The 22,696-nt window shown below is 34.9% G+C and overlaps 1 protein-coding gene across 7 annotated transcripts in view; it reads left to right on the forward strand.

The window, feature by feature from the left end:
- USP34 (ubiquitin specific peptidase 34) overlaps nt 1-22,696 on the forward strand; it is a 231,592-nt gene that overhangs the window by 112,877 nt on the left and 96,019 nt on the right. For 6 of the 7 annotated variants that reach the window (XM_029232068.1, XM_029232067.1, XM_029232073.1 and 3 more), the window contains 9 exons: nt 4,277-4,366; nt 7,053-7,148; nt 12,967-13,049; nt 15,640-15,794; nt 16,929-17,042; nt 18,754-18,853; nt 18,988-19,147; nt 21,983-22,109; nt 22,206-22,353. In XM_029232068.1, coding sequence (XP_029087901.1) covers nt 4,277-4,366; nt 7,053-7,148; nt 12,967-13,049; nt 15,640-15,794; nt 16,929-17,042; nt 18,754-18,853; nt 18,988-19,147; nt 21,983-22,109; nt 22,206-22,353 — 1,073 coding nt within the window. The remainder of the gene's footprint in view (nt 1-4,276; nt 4,367-7,052; nt 7,149-12,966; nt 13,050-15,639; nt 15,795-16,928; nt 17,043-18,753; nt 18,854-18,987; nt 19,148-21,982; nt 22,110-22,205; nt 22,354-22,696) is intronic. The other variant, XM_029232070.1, reaches the window with a different exon arrangement.

The raw sequence follows: 22,696 nt of genomic DNA on the forward strand, positions 1-22,696 counted from the left end.
GTGTGCCACAAGTAAAACCCGACGCAGCCAAATAAGTAAATATTTTAAAATTAATTAATTAATTAGTTGACAGTAGCATTTTGTAGAACACACCAGTTTTCTTCAAATATGGAGTCTAGGATTAGGAAAAAATCGTCCAAATGTAACTTTAACTGTGAAGACTACTAGCAAATGTGTTCATTCTACTAAAGCAATATAAAGTTACATTGGTAATTCTTAGAGTCACATCACACTATTGTATAGTAATAAGCTTCAGCAAAGGTTGCAACAAAACCTTTGTATCAAGCAAAGAACCAGGGCAGTCTAAGGTAGTAATAGCATTTTTCTTGAGTGTAAAATTAGTGTAGTGATCCCTTTGTATCTTTGGGGGATTGGTTCCAGGATCCCCCTGCAGATACCAAAATCTTCAGGTGCTCAAGTCCTTTATATAAAATAGAGTAGGACAGTTAGCTCTGTATCCACAGATGAGGAACCTGCATATGGGCTGACTGTATCTTGTTACTCTGGACCATTGAACCTTTTCATCTTAAACATATTGTTGCCTAGGGTTGTGTGGTTTGGTATTTGAAATTTTCACTCTTGGAAGAATTTGTGAATGTAAGTTTGAATATAACAGTAATTTTGATGTTTTTCATAAGCATATCAGCAGTCAAAACTATTTGGGAAAAAAAGTTGATAAGTCAAGGTGTAGTATCTCATAGTTGTTATAGGAGAAGTGCTATGACATTATTTTATTTTAAAAAAATTAAATTTTTTATTGGGTGTAGTTGATTTACAGTGTTGTGTTAGTTTCTGCTGTACAGCATGATATAATTTTACTTGGAATAAGTTGGTATATGTGATCTTGTGAAGTTTCCTTTAATATTGGAATATAAATTATTATTGTCAGCAGACAAATACATGATCTTACCCTGTTTGTAAATATTTTACTAATTTTCATTCTGTAATCAGTACTTTATATCATTTTTCCTTTCAAATTTATCAGTTTAAATAAAGTGTTCCAGAGTTTCAGGATCACTTTGATTCTGGATTTGGTCATTTCTTATATTCTTAAATTTATGGCACTTAAAATACGTCTCTTCACTGTTTTTGAAATCTTTTTTTTTTTTTGCGGTATACGGGCCTGTCACTGTTGTGGCCTCTCCCGTTGCGGAGCACAGGCTCCGGACACGCAGGCCCAGCGGCCATGGCTCACAGGCCCAACCGCTTCGCGGCATGTGGGATCTTCCCGGACTAGGGCACGAACCCATGTCCCCTGCATCGGCAGATGGACTCTCAACCACTGTGCCACCAGGGAAGCCCCTGAAATCTTTTTTTGAGGAGAAAAATTTGGAGTTTTTCTGAATCTTTGGAAAAACTTTAAAAAACTGTTTTAGTCACGTAAGATGTAATTATTAATAATTCAGTGTTTTTATTATAAATTGTGGAGAAAAGCATTCCCCTTAGGTAGGAGTAGAGGTAAGACGAGTCCCATTTCTACAATCCTGTTTTGGGTTCTTTTACATGAACCACATCATTATTCACTCAACTCAACCAATACCTGCTCAATGCCTGGCATCCTATTCTCTAATGTCAAGCATCATGTGCTTGCTTCTACATTACATTTTATAAAATGAAAACATGTTTATTGTAGAAAATTTGGAAAGTAAATTTAAACAGTCTAGACTCTTAACACCATTTACTGCAAAAGAGGTAATAAGATTTTCAGAAAATATACAACTGCTGCACACTATAAGACTTGCTTTAGTGAGATATGGTATCTCTAGTCTTTGTTTCTTTGTATTTTAAAAGTATTGTTGAAATTACACTAGGCAAACAATTTTGGAATTTGCTTTTGTGATTTTAGGTGAAATTTTTCTGTCCTTTTTTCTTTGTGATATCTCATTGATTTTATGCTTTTAAAGTCAAATTAATATATATATATATATTCATTCCAGTTTTTTATGTCTTAATTTTTAGGAAAAACTCTGCTAATGTTTCTGAAACTTTGACAAAGGAGTTTAGATAAATAATCTAAAATTGAAATTGATTTCCCCTGATCTATCTTGGTCTATCTTCCCAAGCACCACTTCTGTGCGACTTGTTGAAAAACATTAAATATTTTAATATTTAAAAGTATACTAAAAATTTAAATGTTTTTGAATATTTAAAGAATATTTACTTTGCAGTTACTGGATATCAGGCATTTACTGTCTTTGTTGCTTCACTTATATACTTATTATTATCATTGGCCACAGTGTGCAGCGTGTGGAACTTCTCCCACCAGGATCAAACCCGTGCCCCCTGAAGTGGAAGCACGGAGTGTTAACCACTGGCCCACAGGGGAAGTCCATTATATACTCTTTAATCTATACTAATGTTGTTTTGATCCTCTGACATACTTCTAACATGCTGTTTCTTTTGTCTTCCAGTAGTATTTTTTCTGTCCTTTTCCTTCATAACTGTAATATAGCATTTTACACTGTTGGTCTTCCTCCTTCCTTGAAAATCTTGCCTTTAAGTTCTTTGCTGGTTTGTTATTTAAGGAAATATATACTCAGCATGCACCATATGCAGGGATTTTTAGTGAATAAGACACTCTTCGCTCACATCAAGCACATTCTAGTGGTAGACATATTAAATAAAGGAATATTCATTACGTGATGATGAATGAAGGAAAATTGGGAAGGAGTCAAGAATAATAGAGGTTCGCAGAGCAATGGAAAGGTGATATTTAATAGAGTTGTCAGGGTCATCCCTTCCGTTGACAGTTGAGGAGACCTTAATAAAGTGAGGGAAGGGGTCCTTCAGGTAGCTATTTAGGTAAAGCGCATTCCACGCAGAGGCAATAGAAAAGCCCTGAGGTGGGAATGTGCTCGTGTGTTTTGAAGGAATAGCAAAAAGGGAGATGGGGGGCCTTCCCTGGTGGCGCAGTGGTTGAGAGTCCGCTTGCCAATGCAAGGGACATGGGTTCGTGCTCCGGTCTGGGAAGATCCCACATGCCGCGCGGAGCGACTGGGCCCGTGAGCCGTGGCCTCTGAGCCTTCGTGTCCGGAGCCTGTGCTCCGCAACGGGAGAGGCCACAACAGTGAGAGGCCCACATATCGCCAAAAAAAAAAGGAAGATGGGAAGGAAAATAGGTTAGACTGATAGAAGGAATGGGGACAGATCAGACAAGGCTTTGTAGTCAAATTTAAGTACTTTGGATTTTATTCAGAAACAAAGTTTTGTAGTTTCTCCTACTCAGCATTCACCACTGTTTTCCTCCCACTCAGAAGTGTAGTCCTGTATTCGAATATACCTGGTACTCTTAAAAAGAGTAGGCATATTTGAGGACTTATTTGTACTCCATACTTGTGGGTAGGGTGCCAACTTTTCTCTTTGTAAAAATTCTTTCATGAAGCAATATTGGCTCCTAAGCTTAAAAATAAAAGAAATTCAGTAACTTTATTAGAGTGTGTCCTGCTTCTTTCAAGGCTCATGCAGGCAACCTTCTTGCCTACTAGGACTTCTGGGATTTGCATGTCAATATGTTCCCTGTACCCCCTTTTCTTCCAGAAGATAGACATGCTCAGATCTTCTTGAGGTTTTAGAATGATTTCCTATTGCCTTTTGGCCCTTTTATACTTGAGGTATGTGGTGTGCTTCTATTATTAGCATGCTCATAATGCAGTGATTCTCAATTTAGATGGAGATGATATTAAGTGAGAATTAGGGAGAAAGTGATAATTTATATAGTTTGAAAAATGTTCTCTACATTTATTGTTTGTAGTCCACAAACCAGCAGTTTGAGTATCACTTGTGAGCTTGTTAGAAATGCAATCCTGAACCTACCCCAGACCTACTGAATCAGAATTTGCATTTTAACAAAATCCCCCCAGCTGGATCAAGTGCACACTAAACTTTGAGAAGCCCTGCTCTAGATAATTTACCCAAGCTGCTGCTTCCTGTTTTCCTTGATTAAATCTTCAGAAGCACCTATGACTCGTTAAAGAATACTGTCATTAAAAAATTTATATTTAAATGCTCTTCACTTGCTTTTATACTCAGATATTTGTATGGTGTATTTTACTTTAAAAGTCTTGGATTGGTTTTTTAAAACTTGGATTTCTTGCCCCAGTGTATAATAAGTTGATACTTTAGGAAAAAATTTTGTGTTTGCATAGAAATGTATGTGAAGTTCATTAACTCTTTTTGCATTTAAGATTTTAAATAGCTGAATTTCTGTTAAGATCTAGAATTGTTGATACTATTTAAAATCATTTTATTCTATAAATACCTGTTTTTGCTGTTTCAGATCAGTAGTAATTTCACTTCGTCTTCTTCCAAAACTGTTTGGTACTTTTCAGCAGTTTGGGAGCAGTTATGATACACATTGGATTACAATGTAAGTAAATAAAAGAAACAGAAGTATTCATTTTAAAGATTTTTTTCCCAGTCATAATTATCAAACAAGGTTTTGAATAACTTACTAGCTTTTATTCTGCACCAGGAAAATTTGAATTTTGTGTAATTCAAATGTTTGCTTAGATTTCTGAGTGCTGTCTCTGCCACTTAGCCCCATGGAGATTATGTATATCTCTGTCACCAGGAAGTCTGACCTTTGTACTCATTGTAGTTTGAGAAAAATATTGTAGCAATTAATGTGTTAATTTTAAGGTAAAGATTTTTAGTGTATCTGACCATGGCAAAGGACTCCTGAAGAAGATCCACACATTAAACACTCTAAGGTGCCTTTAATTTTTCCCATTACTAGGAGTTGATTCTAGACATTACATCACCTTAGGGATAATTTTGACACCACCCTATTACTCCTTTACATATATAGAGAACTTATGATTAATGTTAAAGAATTCTTTCAAGGATAGTACTTTGATGTGATATTGATCTAATGTTTAAGAATATTCTAGAGAAAGTTGGCTATCACACGCACTTCATTAACCTCTAAGAATGTATTATTTGCTTTATTCAAAATAGACTTTTTGGAGAGATTTCAGAGACTTTAAATTTTAGGAAAAATTAGACCTGTTGAAGGATTTATTTGTGAGGTCAAGCAGGATGGAGTTTTATCTAATTCCTCCTCAAATCTAAGATTAGTTAGTAGGAATACTTGCTTTCAAAATGAATATGATTTTTAAAATTCTTAGAAGTCTGTACTGTAGTTCTAAATAAGATGAAGTTCTTCTGAGTTATAGCCCTTGCTGGTTTTTTTTCTTTTAATAGGGGATCTGTTTAACCTGAACCTCTATTACTGTTTCTTAAATTTTTTTGTTGTTGTTGTTGTTTTTGCCGTACGCGGGCCTCTCACTGTCGCGGCCTCTCCCGTTGCGGAGCACAGGCTCCGGACGCGCAGGCACAGCGGCCATGGCTCACGGGCCCAGCCGCTCCGCAGCACGTGGGATCTTCCCAGACCGGGGCACGAACCTGTGTCGCCTGCATCGGCAGGTGGACTCTCAGCCACTGCGCCACCAGGGAAGCCCTATTACTGTTTTTTAAAAATCATCTTAGAAAGTCTCTTTCTTTGGTTACTATTTCAGGGTGACCCTAGTGACAATTCTATTTGTGAGTGCAAGGAAGTTCTTTGAGATACTAAACAGAGGAGTAGAGGAAAGCATTTAGCATCCTTTAAGTACAAGAGTACCTTGAGTTTTATTTCATTGACTCTCTTCCCATGGTTTTTAAATGGCTGAATTACAAAATTCATAAGTATTAAAGTGATTCACTTGTAGCCTACCTGGGCAAGTTGGTATTGTAGTCATGTGAGGAGGTTTGAATTAAGGAGTAACAAAGGATAACATTCTTATAGAAGTGCAAAGCTGCGAATATTCAGTTACTTATCAAGTATACCTGAACTTAAGTATATTGAGTTGAAACCCTTTTAGCTTGTTCCTTAAGTTAAATATAAATAAGATCAGTTAATGCCAACATGAGACTGGTATCCTAAATCTTATCAAGTAGATCACTTAAAAGAACTGAGCTCTTATGATTAGTTGGCATCAATAACAACAAAAACTTCCACTTGGTGTGAACCTATTATGTGCAGTAACACTCAGCATTTGGTACATACTGTCTCTTAAACTCTTACGGCCCATATTTTAAAATTGGAAATTATCTCTGATCATCTTAGTAAATCTTAAGGTAACCAGCAAACAGACTGGCGAGTGATTGGCCATGCAAGAGTAACTTATTTGGAAAAGAAGGCTATAGCAAAAACATGATGTAAATTATATTTGAAGTTTTGGAATTTCAGTACTTCTACATGTTAGTAGTTATATTGCTAATAATTATTGTGTGAGATAGATTGTTAGTTATGGACCCTGCTGTCTCTAATTGTATTTATCACTATTTCTTTTTTCTTCTATTGTTTCTAGTTTACTTTAATATGTGAATATTTATTTGATTAAAATAAGTTATTTAAAAAAATAAGCAGTTATTGACAGTAGAAAAAAACAAACTGATTGGTTCATTTAGTTTATATTATATGTGTTCTGTATGCCACGCACTGTGCTAAATAATGACCAAGGTACACAGTCCATCCTTAACATGGACTGTATTGTACTGTTTTTTAATATTAACTCATATTAGTCATTTATAATTAGCATTCTGCCAGACATTTTATCCCCTTCACAGAGATTGAGTATTTTGAGATTAAAACACAGTGGTGGGCTCCCCTGGTGGCGCAGTGGTTGAGAGTCTGCCTGCCGATGCAGGGGACATGGGTTCTTGCCCCGGTCCTGGAAGATCCCACATGCCGCGGAGCAGCTAGGCCCGTGAGCCATGGCCGCTGAGCCTGCGCGTCCGGAGCCTGTGCTCCGCAACGGGAGAGGCCGCAACAGTGAGAGGCCCGCCTACCGCAAAAAAACAAAAACAAAAACACAGTGGTGCTTTAACTTCATAAAAATTAAGGTGCACTGCTTTATATCTTTTCACAATTCAAATATAAACAGAACTTGTAAGTTTTTGATAATTTTGCTTTTGAAAATGTTTTACATAGAAGTTTTTTTCCTGTTCTAGAATAGATATATTCTCTTACCCTGTGCCTCTAAAACTATTTCTTCTTTCAATTGGTCCAGGTGGGCAGAAAAAGAACTGAACATGATGAAGCTTTTCTTTGATAATTTGGTATACTATATTCAAGCTGTAAGAGAAGGAAGACAAAAACATGCACTGTAAGTATACCTTAACTATGTAAGTTACGTGTGTTGATTGTCTTTCCTGTGAAAGGTAATTTTCCAGTGTTCCTACTCCTACTCCTTTTCTTTCATATAATAAATAAATGTAATGAACATTTTAGTTATGAAATTTTTAAGAGAAAGTTTCTTTTTTGTTTTTTTTTTTTTGTTTTTTTCTTGCGGTACGAGGGGCTCCGGACGTGCAGGCTTAGCAGCCATGGCTCACGGGCCCAGCCGCTCCCCGGCATGTGGGATCTTCCCGGACCGGGGCAAGAACCCGTGTCCCCTGCATCGGCAGGCGGACTCTCAACCACTGCGCTACCAGGGAAGCCCTAAAGTTTCTTTTTTAAGTTGAATTCTATAAGGTTATTTTTATAATTCTTAACCTTAGGAAAATGTAGGTTATATAACTTTGGGTGTTGATTAATCTTCACTGTTGAGTTCTGTTCATAAGTCAGTGTTTTCAAGAATCAAAAGTAAATGCTTTTTTCAGAAATCACCAGTATCCTTGTATTAATGTATTAGGGCATTGATTCTAAAACTTATAAATATTTACTTCTGAACAAGTGTATTTATCGTAGAGTTAATTTAAAACGTTTTATTATTATAATTGAATACTAGTATTAGAAAGTTTAGGACGTGTGAAAACGTTAAGAATTGTGATGTTATAGCTGGTTAATATTTCATCATTAAAATATCTGGATATATTGAAGTGAGTTTGGATAAGAATTGGTAGAAGTTGGGGTGTTAGTGGTATAGCTGTGTTTAAAGCTTCTTATAGGGAGATGCCTGCCTAGAAGGAGGCTTGGAGAATTCAGAAAGTTTTTGTTTGTAAGTCAGTTGGTGGAAACTAATGGTCAAGTCTAGGAAACCAGCTAAGTGTCAGTATCAGCATGTCAGTAAATAAGAGAAGTAGGCACAGTATTTATTGAGAAAATATCCGCATAGAAAACTTTCATGTAGATCAGAATTGATCAGATTGTAGAAGTGTTCAGAAAAGCCATAGGCCTTTGGGCTTCCCTGGTGGCGCAGTGGTTGAGAGTCCGCCTGCCGATGCAGGGGACACGGGTTCATGCCCCGGTCCTGGAGGATCCCACATGCCGTGGAGCGGCTGGGCCCGTGTGCCATGGCCGCTGAGCCTGCGCGTCCGGAGCCTGGGCTCCACAGCAGTGAGAGGCCCGCGTCCCGCAAAAAAAAAAAAAAAAAAAAAGCCATAGGCCTTTAAAGCATACTTATTCACCTCCAAAAATGAAATCACATTTTCCCCCGACAAATCAGTTCTTTCTCCAGATTACTCTACCCTTCAGTGTACCACCCTCCTCCTAGTCACCTAAAACTTGGAGACTTGGGGCTCTTTTCATATACTTTTATTTCCAAACATGAATAATGATGTTAGTGGTGATAAAAATAGCCAGTATTTGTTGATGCTTACTGTGTGCCAGGTACCTTTTAAGTATTATTAACTTCAAGATACACAACTTATTTGAAGTAGGAATTCTCATTTTAAAAATGAGAATGTATAAGCTATGAGGTAATAAATAATTTGCCCAAGGTCACAGTTATAAATTTTTATAAATTTATAGATTTTATAAGTAGTGGAGCTAGAATTTCTATAATTCATTTTATAAACACATTTTATTAATAGTCAAGCAGTCTGTTTTCTGTAATTCATATTCTTGAGTGCCACATTATACTGTCATTAATCTCTAGTTATCTTAAGGCTAAAATATATCCCATGTTTTTTTTTTCACAAGTTGACATTCCCACAAACACTGTTCCAGTTCTTTAACCAACATTTGGATCAGTTTTCTTCCCTCAGCCTCCCCCATGCTTGTTAATTCCTTATCCTTATTAAATGAGGAAGGCATTAATGATATTGGTAGAAAGCACACGGGCTTGAGAATCATACAGACCTGCATTTAGGTTATGAATCTATTGTTTTGACCTTATTTCAGTTACTTACCGCTCTAATAAATCCCCATTATTTACCTCATGAGTTTTTTCCTGTTTCTATTTTTTTTAATTAATTAATTTATTTATTTTTGGCTGCGTTGGGTCTTCGTTGTTGTGCGCAGGCTTTCTCTAGTTGCAGTGAATGGGGGCTACTCTTCCTTGCGGTGTGCAGGCTTCTCATTGCGGTGGCTTCTCTTGTTGCGGAGGACGGGCTCTAGGTGCATGGGCTTCATTAGTTTTGGCACGTGGGCTCAGTAGTTGTGGCTCATGGGCTCCAGAGTGCAGGCTCAGTAGTTGTGGCGCACGGGCTTAGTTGCTCCGGGGCATGTGGGATCTTCCCAGACCAGGGCTCGAACCCGTGTCCCCTGCATTGGCAGGCGGATTCTTAACCACTGAGCCACCAGGGAAGCCCCCCTCATGAGTTTTTTTTAAGAATTAAATGCAATAATTTAGTAAGCTGTACCTGGCACATAGTAGGTTATGTATAAATTGTAGTTACTTGGCTAAAACAAACTATGGTATAAAATAAACAAGAAACTTGCCTCCTACCCCCATTTAGATTGTCTACTGCATAAAAAATAAATTCTACTTTATTCAGTCTAGTATTCTGGGCTCTCAAAAATCTAAACTCAACTAACCTTTCCTGTTTTATTGTTCAGTGATTTTTTTAGACATTCTGTTCTTCACGCCTGTCAAATTATTTCTGATATGTTTCCTTAAATTTACTCTGTTCCACAGCTTGGCTTACAAAGTTACCTCTATACAAGATGCATTCTTTTTAAATCCTTTTAAAATTCTAAGTGTTCTTCAGAGTCTCTTCTTTAATTATTCTTCTTCAAGCAGTGATGAGGATTAAAGCCTTCTGATTCTGTATCTCCATACATTCTCTATAAAAACCTTAAGATCAACAAGGAACAGGAATAAAACCACACTGACCAGCATTATTAGGAGGCAGAATTCAAATTACATGTCAACAGAGAAATAAACACTTAAGTTGCAAAAAAGCTCCCACCAGAGCCACAGCCTGTGGGCTTGAAGAGCAGGGATGGGAACTTAAGAGAGGAGCATGGAAGACATAGATGAGTCATACTCAAAAAGAGAAAGTCCAACATTCAGTGTCAAAAAATGTACACAGATCTGAGACTTGGTTGTTGACAGCATCGACAGCAGGGAAGTTGCTCACTGTTAGTGGAGGCAGAGAGGCAGAGCCTCACAGAAGCATTCCTTCTTTTTTTTTAATTTAAAGAAGCATTGTTTCTGTGGTGGAAAAAATGTGGTGCTCTTTGGAGATGAGTTTTATACTTTTCTAGGGTACACCAGAGTATCCTTCCAGTCCTCCAGTCTGCCTTGTTTCCTGACATTTTAGGAGAATAAAATCTTAGAACAGAGAGCTGTCCAGACTATTTTGTTATAATTCCCTTGATTCTTCAGGCTATAAACAGAGTTGTACATTTGCTGCTCTTTGTTAAAGCATACTGATTTCATGAGTTTGTGGCACATTACTTTGCATTCGTTCCGTGGTGATTATAGTAGGCAAGTTCTAAGATTTTCACGTAGGACGAAAAGATTCTTGTGGCATTAAAGATAACATTTCATTTCATAAATGGACATGTTACATATTTCTTGAATCCAGTTGCCGCTAGAGAAAATTCTGTGTTAACATTGAGACTATCAAGTGAAAGATTTTTTTTAAGGTGTCAGTTTGTCACTAAAGTTTCATGCCCGTGGGGAGATTATTTTTGTCCTATATTTTCTGTAATGTCAGGAGCCATGGACAAGCCCACGAGAGTTTATTAGTATTGATAACACTTTTGATTTGCATCCCAAGAAATTTCCTGGTTGGTGATTTCAGCAACCAGTGGGATCCTGACAGAGCAGGCGGAGTCCTTTGAAGTGTGCAGCCAATGGTACTACTGTGGAAGCCAAAAAGGGAGGACAAAGGGACTGGATCCATGCCTTCTAGGGTTATAGGTCCCTTACTCTGAGATGCAAGTATAGGGGAAGGAAGTATTCAGGAAATAAAGGCACTTTGCAAAGGACAAGAAGACATCATTCCCCTTTTATGTCTGTGACCAACGTTCCCGATACTCAGGGCATATGATATATGATAGATCTCATGTTTGAACCTGTACTCCAAGGCCTCTGCTACAAAAATCTCTGTCCTTTTAGTAAAAGGATGAAAATTATTAAGAGCAGGCCTCGAATTTTATCTGAATAGTGTTCTAGTCTGTGAGTTCCACCCCCCACCCCCAGTTCCCAGCCACCTTGCCGTAAGTACTTTCATCTTCATGAAGGGCACTGCGACAGTGACGAAGCAAAAGTTCATCTTTTCCAACGTTAACATGAGACAGTAAAGAGAAGCAAAGATATATCCAGCAAACTCAACCATTAGGAAGCCTTAACTTGAAACTTTAATGATGAATCTAGTGTAATTTTTGAAACCAGCTAACTTTAGGAAGCTTTTAGAATTTTGCACTTACTTAAAGATGTTAAGAAATTGATTTAAGAGGCTCTGTGACTCTCTGCAAGTTGGTATATAGATCATGGCCCAGACTGGCTGCTGCCTTTTGTTGGCAAGGTAATTTGGGCAGTTCCTCCACAGCCAGCCTTTTGATTTGTAACATAGAGATAAGAACTCATGATTGATTTAGTCTCATTGATTGGGTACTCAGGTGCTTGTGGGAACTAGAATATTGTGATACCACAGTCACAGATCAATATGCAGTTCATGGAGTTGCTAAAGGAATCCTAAAATGCAAACCTGATCATTACTACCTTTTTTTCCCCAACACCCTTCAGTGACTTCCTTATGTTCCCAGAACAGTATCAAACTCCTCTGACATTCATGCTGGCCGTGATTTGGCCCCAGCTTACCTCTTTAGACCCATCTCCTACCCTTCTTCCACCACAGACCAACACTTGCTTCTTAAAATGCTGTTCCTTTGCAAATGCCTACAAACTGAATTCCCAGAGAACCATGTGAAATCACCTACTTAACAAGCTTTCAAAGCAACTCTTAAATTATCCATTGAATTTTGTACACATGAATTACAGTTACTTAGATTTGAAATAACATTCAGAAATGCTCATTTTGTATCCACTGTTTTATGAATTAGACTTATGGAAATGATATTTTATTAACATTTCTTGTTAAAGGAATATAGTATTATCCCTGGAGGGACAATGATAATGAAACATGCAATTTCTAGATGGAAATGTTTTTTATTAGCTATTCTAATTTATGTACATATTGCATAATTTTAAATTTATTTATTTATTTTATTTCTTTTTGGCTGTGTTGGGTCTTCGTTGCGGTGCGCGGGCTTCTAATTGCAGTGGCTTCTCTTGTTGCAGAGCCCAGGCTCTAAGCCCAAGGGCTTCAGTAGTTGTGGCTCGCGGACTCTAAAGCGCAGGCTCAGTAGTTGTGGTGCATGGGCTTAGTTGCCCCACGGCATGTGGGATCTCCCCAGACCAGGGATTGAACCCGTGTCCTCTGCATTGGCAGGCGGATTCTTAACCACTGCGCCACCAGGGAAGCCCCATATTGCATAATTTTAAAATAACATTTCTTTTGTTCCACTGTTGAGTTCTTATCTACTTATCTAATTTGAAAGTATGTGTTCTAATAATTTGCAGATTTTTATAATATTAAATAACATAGATCTCACATGTAACATTTGGCTTTGTGGCCATTTTTTGTGTGTATAACCAAAGATATAATTAAAATATTTAATAATTATGAATGTTATTAAATGGAATTTTACTTATTTTGTATAATTTAAGATTAGGACCATTAAATCTTTAAAAATAATTAAGAAATAGGATCTCTCAGTTAATTATTTTAATGACTTTTTAAATACAGGTACAGCCATAGTGCCGAAGTTCAGGTGCGGCTTCAGTTCTTAACTTGCGTGTTTTCAACTCTGGGATCACCTGATCATTTCAGTAAGTTTTTATATCAGTATTTTAGTCAGTTTTTAGATCTTCCTTGGCTCTTGAAATAGTCCAGTTAAATGTACTCATGCCTTTAGATTTCTGTGGTGATCAAATTATTCTCAGTACTGAATGTCCTCTCAGTATGTATGGCAATGGGAACTCGCCACTGACACATTCTTGTTTCAGGCTCTGAAAGTGCCAGTTTCTTAATGAATAAATGACTCATTTCAGGAACAAAATATTTGGGATAGGAGAACGTATCATGTTAGAGTGACTGTATTTTTTATTACGTTTGGTTATAGAATATTCCTTTCATTCCGGTTGGAAACAGCCACTGTCTGCATATTATTATCAGGGCTGATCTTATCCAAAATTGGTTGGCTTCATAGGTGATAGAGACTTAGACACCCTAGTTTTATTTAGATGAATCTCAAACTCAATTTCATTAACAGTTAATCTTAAGGAAAAAAAAAAACCAGGGAGATGGGTCTGGTATATTCAGAGTGTGGACCATTTCCAAATCCACACGCTAGATATTCTCACAAGAAAGGAGGAAGCTTGATTTCTTTTGGCCAGAGCTCCTATCCTCTTGCTAGACTGACTGTGTTTTCTTTCACGCTCCACACACTTCTTTTACTGTGTGTCCCTGTCAACAAACCTCATTTGTTAAAAGGGCATTCTTTCTTTAGCTGTGGTTAATATAATCAAACTGATGAGCGTTTTGCTAGCCTGAGAGATGTCTTCATGACTCTTAAGTCCATATATGCTTGAGATATGCCATGCATTTATTTTACTGTTTAAGTCTATAATTTCTTCTTTAAGTCAAGCTGTTTGTAATGTCACTAACATTGTGATACCAATAGATATCAAAATGAAGACACCTGTTTTTGATAGGAAACTTCTGTTTCATATTACTAGGTCATTTATTACACCCATTATGACTCATAATATACAAGAAACGAATAATGTAAAACATTTTTAAAAATCTTATACATGAGAAGTCAAGCCAAAACAAATATTGTCAGCATAAATAATTTCACATGACCATTAAGTTTCATATTTGTTGAGTATAGATTTTTATTGGAAAATGTTAATCACTCTTTTCAGTATTTGAGTAATGAATTATTTATTTTGCTGCTCCCATTCCAGTGAACACAGTATGTATTCATACACAGTATGTATGGGCTTTCAATAGCTACTGTACATATAGAATCATACTGAAAACTTCACTGTCCCGCATCATAATTGTACTTATCTAACTGGCACAGTTCCTTTCAGGTATAATATGGTTACTCCAAAGTTATATTTGATAAGTTAATACAGGTTTTTAATATACCAATAACTGTATTCCTTTAAAAACTTAAAACAATAACGGCAGCTTATACATTGCCTATTGATTGTGAATTGGTGATTTAGCCATTTATGAATACACTTTGGTTTTGTTTACTATAATTAACCTGGATGCTTTTTTTTAAGATTCTTACCTGTTTTTACCTATCTTCACTTATCTCTCTTCTTAATTACTTAATGTGTTTAAGTTATAATATACACTAAAGGTTATTTCTGGTTTTTTTATGTTGGCTCCCAGGGGCACAAATTCTTAGAACAAGTAGTCCATACATTAACTGTTTTTGTGAGAAACTGATTGGATACATTTTTCTGATTAAACTCTTTAGACTGATATTGCTACTAGGTAAATATTGGGTTGGCCCAAACGTTCTGTTCAGGTTTTTCCATAACATCTTATGGAATACTTTCTGAGGTGCTTTTCATATTCTGAATCTCATCTGCTTTTTTTAGGGGATGGTGGTTCTTACGATTCTATCATCTTTTCAGATGCCTTCTGATTCTGGGGAATAAGCCTAGGCTCTAGAATCCCTTATGATATACTTTAGAAATCCCGTTACACTTTTATTCTACCCTTTTGGATTGTCTCACTTATCCATATTCAGACTTGTGATTGCCCTAATGCCTTCTCTTTGATTCTTAATAGTTCTTCTGATTCCTTCTGCCACACTCTGGAATTATCTGATACTTGGGTCAAAGTAGTATACAGATTTTGTCTCATTACATTGGCTTCTCAACCAATTGTATCCCCTGATGTGTTGCTGTTCTGTTTTAGGCCGTCAGTTCCCTTTTGTTTTATTAATCATAAGGATCCCTTTTTTCATAGTTTTCAAAAATAATGCTTATTGGCATTTATTGTTTATCTCCTATGTGCATAGAATGAGCTTTGAACATGACATGGTATCCACTCTATTCTTAACCCTTAAACCTTAGAACTAACTGGACTTTGGGAATTCCCTTTAATCATGTTTGCTGTAATACAATGATATGTTCATATTTTAGGGAAAATGATTTCCAGAACAAATGACTCTTCTAGGATACTTACATAAGTCATGTTTTTTTAGATGATTTATATATGGAGTATATTTAACTACATTTGAAAGCATAAATTATATGAAATCTCTTATGAAATTTTATAGAATGATATGAAATATCTCCTTTATATTTCTATATATATTGGTGCTTCTAGTATATTTAATTAGGATGAAAATGTTGTATGTACCAGGATTTAAAATTTGTAATTTTTATCTAGGGTTAAGTTTGGAGCAAGTTGATATTTTATGGCATTGTTTAGTAGAAGATTCTGAGTGTTATGATGATGCACTCCATTGGTTTTTAAATCAAGTTCGAAGTAAAGATCAACATGCTATGGGAATGGAAACCTACAAACATCTTTTCCTGGAGAAGGTAATTTTATTTCTTGACTGTTTGTTTGTATTGTTTTTCTATATTTCCTTTTTCTTTCTTGAAATGTAAACTGTAATGTTCATTTTTTCCTGTTTGAAATACTTTTAAAAAAACTAGTCAAATATACTGCTTTTCAGCAGTCCTTATATAATTTTTGCCACTTAGATTTTGCTTTAATTTTGTCCTCTACAGTGTTTATATCTAAATGAATACTTAGTTTATGTTTACAAAAATGTTATGTTCCTTAGCTAAAGTACTTAAACTGACAGTAATTAGAGTAACTCTTGGTAAACACTAATAAGAAATGTGGGGGCTTTTGGTGTGTATTTTAAAAAATCATGAGTAACATTGTAGTTCAGTTTTTCAGGGGTGGTGCCCACCCCACGAGTGTGAGAGCCGTATTCTGCAAGTCTTTCCCTAAATGGTGTGGTTTTAGCCAGTCTTCCCACAGATATAAGCCAGTGTTCAGATTTGTAGATTTCTGGGAAGGCGTTTTTAGGAAGTGCTGTCATGATACTAAAGATACTCCTCTATCCAATTTTTGTTTTTATTTATCAGGTGCCACAGTTGGTTCAGGTGATAATTTTCCATTTGAATTTTAAAACAGTTATGATAAAGCAATAGACTTTATTATTCCTATGCTAATATTTGAGATTATAAAGGCTCTCTGGGAAGTCTCTGTGACAGAATTGAGTACATATGAATGAGTTTTGGTAATGTAAACTAAATCACTTAATAGATCCAAGACAAAGCTACAAATAGACCTTCAGTTATCTTAATTTCAAGCTCTAACTTATATACAAACTGTACATGTGGCTATACATATTATAAATGTGTGTAGTGTAGGTATACAATAAATAATAAAATTAAAAAATTTCCTTTGGTTCGGGTCGATGTACATCTCAAAAATTGAAATACGTATCAGGTTTCACTTATGTCATGAATAAAATTTTCATTAAATTATTATCTATTTCTAAATTGTCACTAAAAATCTCAGTTGATACGTTTTTTTCTGCAATGTTTTTTTAGTAAAACTAGGTTTATTAATTTAAATCTGTTATGTTAAATCCAGTAAAATGAAATCTGCTAACTTAATTATCATACTAAACCCTTAAAAACTTTTTTTTTTTTAAGATGCCCCAGCTAAAACCTGAAACAATTAGCATGACTGGCTTAAACCTGTTTCAGCATCTCTGTAACTTGGCTCGATTGGCTACCAGTGCCTATGATGGTGGTTCAAACTCTGAGGTATGGATTTAGGTTTGTCATTTTATTAGGTCAGCTTGTAGAATTTTTTTTGTTGTTCCTCAAATTAGATTATTGAATTATATAGTCTGCCAAGCACTGAATTTACTAACTATGCAGACTTTTATTCTAAGGTTTTAAAAAGTTTTATCTTTTGGTTTTAAAAAGTTTTATAAAGCGAAGTTGATAATTTTGCATTACTAAAGATAACCTCGGTTGTACATAACGAAAACTTGGGATACAAACTTCAAGCTATGAAATAAGTAAGTCACGAAGATGTAATGTACACATAGGGAATATAATCAATAATACTATAACAGCTTTGTATGGTGCTGGATGGTAATTGATCTTATTGCAGTGATCATTTCATAATGTATAAAAATATTGAATCACTGTGCTGTACACCTGAAACTAATGTAACATTGTATGTTAACTATAACTCAATTAACATGATTTATTATACATTCCTTGATTAGTAAAGAAGAAAGGTTGATTTGTCTAAAATCTGTTTTTCATGCCATTTGTTGTGGCCAAGCTTTTCGTTGCTCTTGGGCAACTCCAGAGTTCCTATTGGTAACTTCTGTTCTGGAATGGAGTCCACCTAAGTCATTTCTGACCATGAGGCATGATGATCAATTCATTAACTGAAGACTGTCACAAATTGCTAGTCTTATCTCTGGTTCTGAGTTCCATTTGCCTAGTTGGGTGACTGCAAGATTTTGTTGAATGCATTATTCCTAAACTCACCTAACACAGATTGTTATTTCAAAGTCTTCCTTATTGGACATTTGTTTATTAATGATAGCTTTGATTTATGCAGTATACACTAACATTTTTCATTAATTTTCTTTAGAGGTTCAGTTGTTTATAATAGAAAATTGATGTTAATCAATGTGGTAAAAAATAATTTTAATTGTATTTAGAATGCTTTCATAGTATCTTCCTACGTTCTTTCCTGGTTTGAATAGTGTTCTGGTTGGTTTTGTTTTTAATTTTTTGGTCCTAACTCTTACTTTGATAGCACTATGATAAGTTTCAATTTGGTTATTTCAGATAACCAGACAGATCTGATTTACCTAAGTAGTCATACTCTAATTTTGAGATAATACTGCTTTTTAAGTAGATGATATGAACACTAAAGGTGTTCTGCCCCTATCAGAAGGTTATCTTTCTTCACCCTGCTCAACTTTTGAGAACTTTCACTCTCCACTTTTTCTGTAATTTTCAGTGAAAACTTTTTTTCATCTCATGGTTAATGTCATAAATTTAAATGTCAACTTCGGTTAGCAAATCCTTTTAATTTTCTGTGAACACCTGAAAGCAATGACTTTTTCAGAATAAGTTGAATGAAAGCATTAACATTGATGCTAATAATTATGTGTTGTTTTTACTTTGTAGCATGTTTTGAGGACTTGAGTTTTTCCCACTATGTAGTCACAACTTTTGAGTTAAACATTATACACATACATAGTTAGATGATTTATAACTAAGTATTTTTACAAGTACAGGTATGTTTCAGTGACTGAAGAAATTTCCAAGGCTTTTATCATTATTATTAAATATTAGTTAATAACACTAAGTTATTTTAAAATATTTTATAGGATATTAAAACTCTTTGATATTGAATGCCTTTTAAATTTGTAACTGCTCTTCTAATAATTTACATTGTTTGACAAATAATAACATTTATAGATGTCATATTTTTCTTTCTTAGCTTTGTGGCATGGACCAATTTTGGGGCATTGCTTTAAGAGCACAGTCTGGGGATGTCAGTCGAGCAGCTATCCAGTATATTAACTCCTATTATATTAATGGTGAGTGATTTGAAATATTGTCTGATAGGTAATTTTTTATGCAAGTATTTTTTGTTTAGCTATAATTTGTTTTCTTTAATATAGCTAAACAAGAATATAGGATTGATATACATATCTAAACATCTGATTTTCAGGTAAAACGGGTTTGGAGAAGGAGCAAGAATTTATTAGTAAGTGTATGGAGAGTCTTATGATAGCTTCTAGCAGTCTTGAACAGGAATCACACTCAAGTCTCACTATTATAGAAAGAGGACTCCTTATGCTGAAGACACATCTGGAAGCATTTAGGAGAAGGTAATTTTTTAATACCACATTATTAGAGTGAATTTTAGGCTTTTTTTTTATGCTGATATGTCCAAAATATTCTTAAAATTAAACTAAAGGTTTTCTTGGGGGCAGGTAGAAAGCATAGCTTAACAGAAGTGAAGGGTTAGTAATGGAAGTAATTTTTATTCATGATATGTACCATTTTGCTGTGGAATAGGCAATATAGGTTCCTGGTAAATACTGCAGAGCTTTAAAAATCATAAGACTGATAAGATATGCATGAATAAGAATCTCTAGACAGAATTCCATCTCTGAGAAAGTATTACTATGATTGAAATGGCAGAACACCACTACCAAAAAAAGTTTCACTAAAACCCTCACCAAGAACATCAAATAATCTCTCATAGTTGAATCAAGTTGAGTCATTTGTTTCATTTGCTGTTTTTTTTTCTTCCTGGACTAGGAGACAGTATTTTAATTTTGAATTTCCATTTACCATGGAAACATGATCAAAAAATTCTGTGTTAATGAATATCTGTATAATTAATTTAGACATACCCTGTGTAATACAGAAATAAAGCAAATTAACATTTATGAATATATCGACTGAATTGAAAGGTGAGTAGATAGTTTTAATTAAGAAATTCTGTTTGTTAAAAATCATGAGTAAATGTAAAAGTACAAAGAACGGTTGAAAAAAATTGTTAAAATTAATAACTTCTTTCAACTTCAGAGCTCAGTTTGATAATGAAAAACTTATACAATTTGTAAATATTGACCTTTTGTTTAAAATATCAGAGAATACTGAATAAAGATTTTCTACACATTCCTTATAAATAACATGGCTCCATGCTTTAAAACATTTAGGTATCTCAAAATTCTTTATTTTGATTATGATTATAATTTGTGGAAATTCTACTTAATTCCTTGTGTTTTTAAAGGATGTGTAAGGGAACGCTAGAGTTTTTTGCACAGAAACTTCACACTGCCTCATAATTTTGACCACTTTAAAAACTAAAAATAAAATAAATGTGATATGTTTTATTCAAATTAATAAAAAATTAATACATACTCATAAAATTCAGATAGTACACTAAGATAATACTAAAGAAAATCAAAGTCTCTATCTTTTCCTGTCAGAGACATTTACTCTTAATGATACGATAGGTATTCTTCTAAAATTTTCTCTGTGCTGCAGGGCCTACAAATAAATGAAAAAGGTCCTTTTGATTCAAGCCCCTAGTCCTCATACAGTGTTACCAGTGGTTTTAAAATAAGCACTTATTTTAAAAGTCTTTAAAAACAAATTGTTTCCTAAGATTCAATGGTGCATTTTATAAGTTTAATGAATTTCAGTTCAAAAATTCCTTCTCAGATGTACAAACTTTTTTCTAACTCAAAAAAATTGATTATAGTATCCTTGATAGAAGTCTTTGTATTTGTTTATGTTTTACTCTAAAAGTTAATGTTGGTGTTAAATAATTTATATAAATACTATTTTGTGGATGGCAAGTAAAGAAACTAGGAAACAGAATTGAATATTCAAAAGCTAAGAGCTAGTTTTAAAAATTATCTAGGAATTTTCATGCAAATCCTTGTGTAGTATCATTGTACAGTTCAGGTGCTTAATGTGCTTAGTGCTACTCCTAATTTAAAATTGCCTTAACATTTATAAAATGAAAATATAAAGTAATTATTGTGTTTATGTATTCCTTATATTAAAAAAGTAAATAAAAAATGTCTTTTTAAAGGGGTTGCTACTCCTAATTTGAAATTGCCTAACATTTATAAAATGAAAATATAAAGTAATTGTTGTGTTTATATATTCCTTATATTAAAAGAGTAAATAAAAATGTCTTTTTAAAAGGGTATTCTTTAAAAGAAAAAAAAAGGGGTATTCTTTTTAAAAAGAGTTAAGGTTATAGTCTTACACAGTGGTCTCAACCAGAAACGATTTTGCCAGAAGCGATTTTGTTTCCCAGGGTACATTAGATAATGCCTAAAGACATTTTTGATTATCACAGCTTAAGGGAGAAGGCGGTGCTGTTGGCATATAGTAGGTAGAGGACACTGCCAAACATCCTGCATTGCACCAGATAGACCCCTCATAACAAGAAGTTATCAGGGCCAAAAAGATTACTGTTTTGCTCATAGAAGCTGGACATTGGATCACTTCTAGGAAATCAAGTACATTTATTCCCTTACTTGCCTTCCTTCTATTCTAGAATTGCTGATTAGTTTTAGACATTGATAATTTTTTCTTAACTAAATTCAGGTACCCTGGATCCTGTCTTCAACAACTGAAAATAAGTTAGAAAATTAATATTTAGTGAGTGTCATTCTAGATGCCTGTTTCCTTTGAAATATTAATCTTTATAACTCATTTTATGGTTTTAGCAGTCATGGAATCGGCTCTCAGTTTTTAGGCTGGTTAACATGTATTTACTACAATACAGTTCTGTCTTTGAAAAATATTTCGTAATGCCTTTTTTCCTCTTTTGAAAATAGGAACGACAGCTTGCCATTTACTTACCGGATTAGTTTGTTTCTTTAAATTCCTCCTGCCTCTGCTACTCCCCTGCGTCCCCCCACCCTCCTTTAAAAAAAAAAGTGTTCCTAATGGGTCTTTTTTTTTTTTCCCAGTAATTTTTCTTAGAAACTAATTTTTAAGGAGCTCTTAGCTATATTTACACATTTAAGTTTGATTCAATATGATGAATCCAAACTTAATGTTGTAGAGTAAATTGGGATGTACTGGACCCTTTTGTGGGTGCTTTCATTTTGTAAAATAGTAAAAACTTCTGTAACATTAAAATGGTTTATAATGATATCCTTCCTATGTGTGGTTTTTGTGTGTTTTAGGTTTGCATATCATCTCAGACAGTGGCAAATTGAAGGCACGGGTATTAGTAGTCATTTGAAAGCACTGAGTGACAAACAGTCCCTGCCGCTAAGGGTTGTATGCCAGCCAGCTGGACTCCCTGACAAGGTAGTTACATAGTTTTAGTTTCGAAATTGATAACATTTCCCAGTTCAAATATATGTTCTTTTTGTATTTTTAAATTGGTTGCATCTCATATTTCAGATGACTATTGAAATGTATCCTAGTGACCAGGTAGCAGATCTTAGGGCTGAAGTAACTCATTGGTATGAAAATTTACAGAAAGAACAAATAAATCAACAAGCTCAGCTTCAGGAGTTTGGTCAAAGCAGCCGAAAGGGAGAATTTCCTGGTAAGTCCATCAGTTCAAATTTTCATATTTTCTAGGTTCTATTATATATCGACTTCACACCTTTACTTCTTTGAAGACTACCAAGCATGTTCATGACTCCCCCCGCACCCCTTCCCCCCACCCCCGCCATGCCCTCCCCTACCTTTGGTATGGTGCCATTGATTCTTAGACAGGAGTTAAGTTTTTTTTTTAAAGATGTTATTTGCAAACACTTGTCCTCATTTTTCTCAAAAAAATTCTACTTTTGGAGGTTATTTGATAAGCAGTGTGGGAACTAATAAGTTTAAGTGTCCATACACTACCTAGTACCCAATTGTACCCAATAAATTTTTTTTTTCTATTT

The sequence above is a fragment of the Monodon monoceros genome, unplaced genomic scaffold, assembly GCF_005190385.1.
Source record: "Monodon monoceros isolate NGI ecotype Baffin Bay Population unplaced genomic scaffold, NGI_Narwhal_1 Super_Scaffold_19, whole genome shotgun sequence".
NCBI classification, from domain to species: Eukaryota; Metazoa; Chordata; class Mammalia; order Artiodactyla; family Monodontidae; genus Monodon; species Monodon monoceros.